At 34.7% G+C, this 7,617-nt stretch overlaps 2 protein-coding genes across 3 annotated transcripts; one reads left to right on the forward strand and one right to left on the reverse strand.

The window, feature by feature from the left end:
• The first annotated feature begins 3,351 nt into the window (after window positions 1-3,351).
• Window positions 3,352-5,446, forward strand: LOC114372313 (hydroxyethylthiazole kinase-like). Of its 2 annotated transcripts, none has more exons than XM_028329810.1 (2): window positions 3,352-3,959; window positions 4,617-5,446. In XM_028329810.1, exons 1-2 carry the CDS (start codon window positions 3,501-3,503, stop codon window positions 5,022-5,024), a joined length of 867 nt encoding a protein of 288 aa, XP_028185611.1. In that variant the 5' UTR covers window positions 3,352-3,500; the 3' UTR covers window positions 5,025-5,446. The 2 variants fall into 2 exon arrangements, with proteins under 2 accessions (XP_028185611.1, XP_028185612.1); XM_028329811.1 differs by having other exon boundaries at window positions 3,353-3,959; window positions 4,635-5,446.
• A 241-nt stretch (window positions 5,447-5,687) lies between these two features.
• Window positions 5,688-6,720, reverse strand: LOC114372314 (dirigent protein 16-like). The gene has a single exon (XM_028329812.1). The coding sequence runs from the start codon at window positions 6,676-6,678 to the stop codon at window positions 5,887-5,889; it is 792 nt and encodes a 263-aa protein (XP_028185613.1). The 5' UTR covers window positions 6,679-6,720; the 3' UTR covers window positions 5,688-5,886.
• Between the last annotated feature and the right edge of the window lie 897 nt (window positions 6,721-7,617).

Below are 7,617 nucleotides of genomic sequence, written 5' to 3' on the forward strand. Positions count from 1 at the left end.
CATCACTTGTTCTCCAACACATCAATTTTAAGAATCTCAACTGCTACTTTCTTTCCCCTTGAACACTTCAACATTGAATGCTTCCAGTCAACTTGACTCAAACATAAAACAAGACAGGTATCAACATTTGGGGGGGGGGGGGGGGAAGAAGACAATGAGTGTGATATTTCTATCTATACCAAAAATTTAGCATAAATCATCTCAGGGTATCCAAGAAAATAACACGAAATTATCCCAATTAGATATATGAAGTCTTAGAGAAAGATTATAAGCATAAATTATAGTAACACAAGTTATGAAAAAAGGAACATAATATTGAAATTCAAGCATGGAAAACAACATTATTGCTTTTGCAGTGAAGAAAGAGAAAAACAAAAAGATTAATCATGCTATTAAGGTTAACAGGAGAACCTCTAGCAGATATCTTCGGGAACAATAATGGATTAGAGTCAATGTGGGCTTTGGGGACCTAGTAGTGCATGATGGTATAGTCACAGGGATCTGTGGTGTCACCGAGAAAGGGAGAAAGATAAGAAGAAACAAGGAAGAGGGAAGGCTGAAAAAAAAATGGATTGTTTGTGTCTTGCTCGCCTCAGGTGTGTCATTGTCACCTATCCAAATAAATTTTACACACTAATCGTAATCAAAAGTGAGTTAAAAAAAAAAAAGGAAATTTGAAGCAACTCAGACAGTGGCTCTACCTCAACCAACTAAGTTAAGGGTGTATTGAATTAGAATTTCAAAGGATTTTAAAAGTTTTTTATAAAAAAGTTTTATGGTATTCAATTAGAATTTTTAAATGGTATAAATAAGTTTTGTGGTGTTCAACTAAGACTTTTAAGATTTTTTAACGAGGACAACAAAATTTGGTGGTATTCAACTAGGATTTTATAACTTCTAAAAAGTCTTTTGGTATTCAAAATATACAAATATCGATGCATTATTTTTTAAGAAGAATTTCAATGGATTTTATTAGATCTTTAAGTACAAAACATCTATAAAAAAATCTTGCTCAAACCCTTGAGATTTTGCTAGACTTTTTTTTTCTATTGGTTAATAGACTTTCTTTTCTCTCATCACACATATCTTCTTCTCTCTTTAAAATTATTCAAGATGTGTGTGTCATATATATTTCTCCTATTCTTTTGGAATAAAAAATATCAAATATACTCCTCCCCTTTGTAATTTTTCATGTGTTTTCTAAATTAATATATGTCTTATGTGTCAAGACTAACTATGCATTCCTTATACTAACTATGTTCATCACTGCTTGGCGCAATGTTTTCATGATCGTGAGCCTTAATTTTGTCATCCACATAACTCAATAACCCTCCTACAAATTTTCCACCTTCACCACTCCCTCCTATCCTATTTAAACATGTCATTAGATTTATCATCAAATAATTATAGTAATTAAAAATAATCAAAAAATCAAAGTATAATTTTAAATCTATTGTTCAAATCAAAAAGTGAGAATGAGAAAATACTATTGTAAGAAGGGTTAGTATAGGAGAGCATAAAGCTATGATCAATTTAGCTATTAAAAGATTAAGAAAAAATACCTCATCATTGTTCATTATTTTTTTTACTAACACTTGTAATTTTGAATGTATTTTTAAAAATTCATAGAATTTTTTCAATCTTATAAATCCATAAAGTCCTTTCAAATATTTTAAATTCTTATGATATAAATTCATTAAAATTCAAACTATCATAAAAGTCTTGTAAAAACAATCTGATAAGTTATAATATTTCTACATAATCTTTAAAATCTACAAGATTTTTTTATGCTAAAATAATTTTTTAAAATCCTAAATCTCCTTAGTATCAACCTTTTTGTTATTACTTAGGTTAGGGATGAGTATACGGACCCAGGTCCACATATCATTATGTTAAGCCCACTAACCTAACGAATAACAAACCTTTCTTTTAAAATTTGAATTGTTAGAGATGTATAAAACGCGAGTTTCACAAGTCAAACCTTAAAGAGGTCAAACAAGTTTGTATACCCACCCTTAATTTAGACGATTAGTTTCTTGTGACCATTTGTTCTACAATGGAATTTATCCACAAGTAATTTTGAATAAGTATTTTCTTATATTTAATTACCTATTTATCCACGGACTAGTTATGACTATTTCAATTAGTTGTCAAGATAGTTGATACATTATATCATGTATTCCCAAATCTAGTTGTTGTCAGAGGAACAAAGTAGTCATAATTGTGGGTATTTCATAAGTTGTAGTACCAGTAGGCACTATGGTAGACATAGTGTTAGTTGAAGGATTTGGCAATGTCGTTACCATCGGACTTGTCATCAAAGAGGTGGGCATTCCTACCAACTAACGAATTCTTTCCTTGTTTCGATCCATTCTTCTTTTTGGCTTGTTGTTCCATCTCACTGTAGTGGTCTTACCAGAATGCAAATGTATAAGTTCACACAACTCTGCCTATGATTCAAATTTTTCAATCAATTCACCTACTTTAGTCTCACCGGACATGTCAATTTTGTTGTCACGTGAAATAACAAGCTTAATCGAATTTGTTTTGGCTAATGTTTAGTTGTTTGCTCCAACATGATTCCAAAATTTGAATCCCTCATCAAAATTTGGAAAAAGTATGAGACTAAAAGATAAATTAAATTGAAAATAAAAAAACAAAAAACTAATAAACTGAAATAAAAATATCTAAAAAAGATAACTATATTGATTGATTAGTTTGATTGTTCTTTCTAACTTTTTTCAAACACCTATTTATACAAAAAAGATCATAAATAACTAAGGTCGTGCTTGTCCATGTTAGGCCACTAACTAGCTAGCTACCATGATATCAATTTCAGCTAGTTTACAAAGGCTTTGGCTAATCTCATCTTGATCCTCTTACTCTTGAATCCGATTTTTATTCTTATCTTTAAGACACATTCAATTAAACTTATCTTTCACTAATTAATTGCTTATTTTGATCATTTGACATTTCTTGGATCCATGATAAGTGAAAATCTCTTGTTGACTCTGACTTTGCCAAGTCGTTATACAATGATAATAAATTTAAATAATTTAAAATTTATTTTTCTTTATCCTCGTCTTTATAATTCAGCAACAATCTTATCTTCTAACTTTATCGGATGGGCTTGTTAAAATAACTTATGAGGAATAACAATAAAATTAAAATGTAATCGCTAAATATAATAAAAACCCATAAAAAAAGAGAGAAAAAAAACACCAGTGCAAGTATTTTACTGGTTTATATATAGGCTAAGGATTTTTACCTTTTATAAAAAAATTGAATTATTAGAGATTCTCCAAGTCACTTTTATTTTTTATAATTATAGAAAAACAGCCGTTGCTCTTGAAGTCAATTCATACGTTCACGAGACCGCATCTATTCCCTTAGTACGCTGTCAACCACCGAACCGTTTGCATAATTGTTGGCTGCACTTTTTCACTTCTCAGTTCTCACCTCTTTCTGTCATTCTTCTTTCATACACTTTTATTTTCTCTATGGACCCAAACACAACCGAAACCGAGTGGGGTTCGAAGGCATGGCGGCTTCTCTCCGAGGTCCGTTCCCAATCCCCACTCATTCAATGCATCACCAACTTCGTCTCCATGGACATCGTCGCCAACACCCTCCTCTCCGCCGGCGCCTCCCCCGCCATGCTCCACGCCGCCGAGGAGCTCCCCGACTTCACCCCGCGCGCCGCCGCCCTCGTAGTCAACGTCGGCACGCTCTCCCCCTCCTGGCTCCCCGCCATGAAGGCCGCCGCGCGCCTTTGCATGACTCTCGCCACGCCCTGGGTGCTCGACCCCGTCGCCGCCTCCGCCTCCGCCTTCCGCCTCGACGCCTGCCGCGAACTTCTGAAGCTCAGGCCCACCGTCGTCAGGGGAAACGCCTCCGAGATCATCGCGCTCTCCCAAGCCTCCGCCGCCGCACAGCCACACACCAACGCTGCCTCCAAGGTGATCGATCATCAATTAATTATAAATCATACAAATTGATATAAATTAAAGTAATTATTATAAAAATGAGCAAACTTTTATCATTCAGCGCAAGAATTTGTGATTGATTAGACAATAATTGTGCATTCTAATTATAATTAATAGTTTTTTTTTATAATTTTTATCTTTTAATAATTGAGTATAATTAACATGATATGGGAGTTTTAAAAAGAATAGTTAAAGGGTAAAGTAAGGAAATAATTAAAAGATAAAGTAGTGAATAGTTTCGAAAGTAGTTAAAGAATAAAATAGTCTAGTTAAAAGCAAATGTTTTGTCTGTGTTAATTTGTTCCTAATGCTACGAAGAAGCAAATGTAGTCCTTGGGTAAATTTAATTTTTCTAATGTTAAGGACCAAATTTACCAGTATTGTAAATTTCAGGGACAAAATAGTGTTAATAATGTCAAGGACCCAAATTGATCGTTTGTGCCAAACTAGATTAAATTGATGTTTTGCTTATTCTTCTTATGGTATTCATGGAATAAACATTAGAGTGCTTGTAAATGAGTAATGACTACTGGCCCAATATTTCTTCAAAAAAAATATGTTTGGGGCTCTTTGAAAATTTAACTAAAACATTCATTAGTTGTTCTCTCCCCTTCTATCTGAGAAAATTAGTCACTACACATTGTCAAGGGTGTGGACAGTGTTCACAAGTCAATGGATGCGGTTGAAGCAGCAAAGTTGTTAGCTCGGACAAGTGGTGCAATAGTTGCAGTGTCAGGAGCCACGGACATTGTCACAGATGGAAATCGAGTTGTTGGGGCTCATAATGGGGTGGCGATGATGCAGAAAATAACAGCAACGGGATGTTCAGTCACTGCACTGATTGCTGCCTTTGTTGCTGTTGACAAAAGCCATGCTTTGGATGCTGCAGTGTCTGCATTAGCTGTATTTGGTGTTGCTGGTGAGCTAGGAATGAAGATGGCTAAAGGTCCTGCATCGCTTCGAATGCACTTGATAGATGAACTCTATGGGCTTGATGAATCTGCCTTGAATTCTCATGTTAATGTCACCAGTTTGTGATGAAATGTGAAGATCTGCATTCAAATTGATAATTAATTATCATAAAATTCGCATGTATCATGGTTGATAGTTGTCTATCAATGGTGTCCATTGGTTGAATTGGAAGGTGGATCGTATTAGTTAGCAATAGAGATCCCTCTATAATTTATGTCAATAATAATCACTGGTAGCTACCTCTGGTAATAACAGTTTGTTCCTGTAGTTAAAAATATCTCATGGTTTCAGCCCTTAATTTAGTTTGGTCAACATTTTGTATGTATAGGTTTATTTTGTTGAAAGTTAACTTCGTAATTTCTGTTTGATGTAGAGGAATGGGTTTGGTGGAAATTGTTTATGAACTCCTGATGCATTGTTAATCAGATTGTGAACCGGTAAAGTTGAGTGTATATATGAATTAACAAATAACATTTTCTTATATGCCATGCTTCATATGCAGTAAACTTTGTCTTTTTTGTTTGTCTGCGTTTTTTCTGATTATTTTCCATCCTACATTTGTTTTGCTTTATTTATGGCTTATGTCCACACCATAGCTAGTGCTTTCAGCACTCATTATAGCTTATGACTGATTTGCTTAATTTTTATTTTAGTTTTACTTGTAACCTATCATTTTCTGAGTCCAGCATTTATTGTTTCTGCTGTTTAGCTTGTATTGAAAAATCAAAATTCAACCTCCAAGTGACAGAATTCATCATTTAGGAAAAAAAGAAAGAAAAAAAATCACCATAAAGTTTTTTGGGATTACAATTAAGATTTCAAATGCATTCTGCAAACAAAGTATCAAACTGACAATATACAAGACCAATCTCATACTCATCCTTAATCAAACAGCACCCAATTGCTTTTAGATTTCCACACTAAACTTTCAGTATTTCAAATAGATAGTGATCCTCAGCAGTGTCTCTGCACCATCAGTGGCAATCTGTCCTGGTGGGATAAGAGCTCTCAGTTCAGCAAACCCCCTTGCATTCTTGAACTTCCCTGTGCCCCCCATCACAGATATTTGTGACATGGTGCTTCCTATCCTGTACAAGCCATAAAAGTTCAAGCTATCACCATATTCCCCTCCTTCAAAGAGGGCTGTAAATGCCATCATCTGTCTTGTCCCATCTGCTGAACTTGCCACATACACCCCTTGAGCCTTCCCAACTATTTGGGACCCCAACTCAGGTTGAGAGGTCAATATGTCATCAATAACAGTGATTGTACCAAAGCCTAGTCCCAGTCCATCAGGTCCTAACTGCAGCTGGGCATTGTTTTGATTGTTATTACCTGAGTTTGATGCAAATGAAGTACCAGCCAATCCAGTACCTAAAGGGGTACCAAAAACTCCATTGACGGTGGGGTTAGCACCATTGGCATTGGGGATGGGAGTCCCTTGGGTGTTGAATCCTACTGGCATTGCAAAGGGTACTTGACCACTGTATATGCTCCCCAGCAAGCCAGTTACAGGTCGAGCCGTCGGGTTGCTGCCCCCTAGAATGTCATGCATGTATAGCTCAATAACATGTTCTTTCCCTGTGGCTGCAATGGGGTCAACTGTTGCTATAGTCGTTGCCAAATTCGCAAAAGCAAGCAACATTGCCAGGGAAGCTGCAGTTAATGATCCCATTCCCATAGCCATCTTGTTTCCTAGTGTTTCAGATGTAGATGCCATTTTTCTATAAGGTAATGAATCTTTGAGAGGATGTGGAATGAAATGCATGTCTTGGTATTATATAGGAGGCAACACAGAGTGTGTTGGAGTGGTTGTGAGGCATAGGTGATAATGTAGTTGTTCAAATTAACAGGAAAGTAGATTAGTTGTGCCTTAAATTCTACCAAAATAAATTAGTCAACATTTGTGTTCAGTGGCATTGTTTAGATGTAATGAAAGAAAGTAACTGTGCTATGAGGTTCATTGTGTAGAAATCCATGGGAGAAAGCAATAATTTGTTGGGTCACAACTACTCCTTTTCAAATGCTTTCGTTATGAAAGATCTTGTCTAAGACACAGCCACAGGACCGTGGAGGAAAGTCAGAAATTTGAGAGGTTTAAGTACAACTAAACCAAGATCTCTAGACAATAGCTTAATTAATTATTTGACCCTCTAATGGGGAAGAATAATACTTGTAAGCGTATGAACTATGTTGTACTAGTATTTTCGAACATTATTTATTAATGTTCCAAGTTATCATTATCTTTTTGTAACAAAAAAAAAAAAAAGAACAAGTTATCATTATCTTTTGTTAAACCAATTGAAGGATTCTTTTTTTTTTTTTTTGTTTACTTCATAATTAAAGGCTTTTTACCTCTGTTCAATCTATTATTTGTCTCTTAATATTTAAACTAGTGAAATACCCTTCATTTACCTTCTTTCGAAAATTAATAATTGTACCATGATCCCATATAACCAAGTATACCAACAACAATAGTATCCAATTCTTATATCATTAAGTAAAATTGATTAGATAGATTAATTAATGTTATTGGACTTGATCAATAATTCTTCAGCAACATATTATTTTGAGTTATGCATTTTTTAAGCTTATATCAACGATTCACTCATGTGCAAAGTTAAAGAAAATAAATTTACATATCCGGCCTTTGCACTCC

The sequence above is a fragment of the Glycine soja genome, chromosome 10 (genome assembly GCF_004193775.1).
Source record: "Glycine soja cultivar W05 chromosome 10, ASM419377v2, whole genome shotgun sequence".
Lineage (NCBI taxonomy): Eukaryota > Viridiplantae > Streptophyta > Magnoliopsida > Fabales > Fabaceae > Glycine > Glycine soja.

Excerpts from the sequence above, each read along its gene's own strand:
- LOC114372313 (XM_028329810.1), top strand. The coding sequence starts at position 3,501 with ATGGACCCAAACACAACCGAAACCGAGTGGGGTTCGAAGGCATGGCGG. Across the intron at positions 3,960-4,616 it reads ACACCAACGCTGCCTCCAAG|TCACTACACATTGTCAAGGG; the intron begins GTGATCGATCAT and ends TGAGAAAATTAG.
- LOC114372314 (XM_028329812.1), bottom strand. The coding sequence starts at position 6,678 with ATGGCATCTACATCTGAAACACTAGGAAACAAGATGGCTATGGGAATG.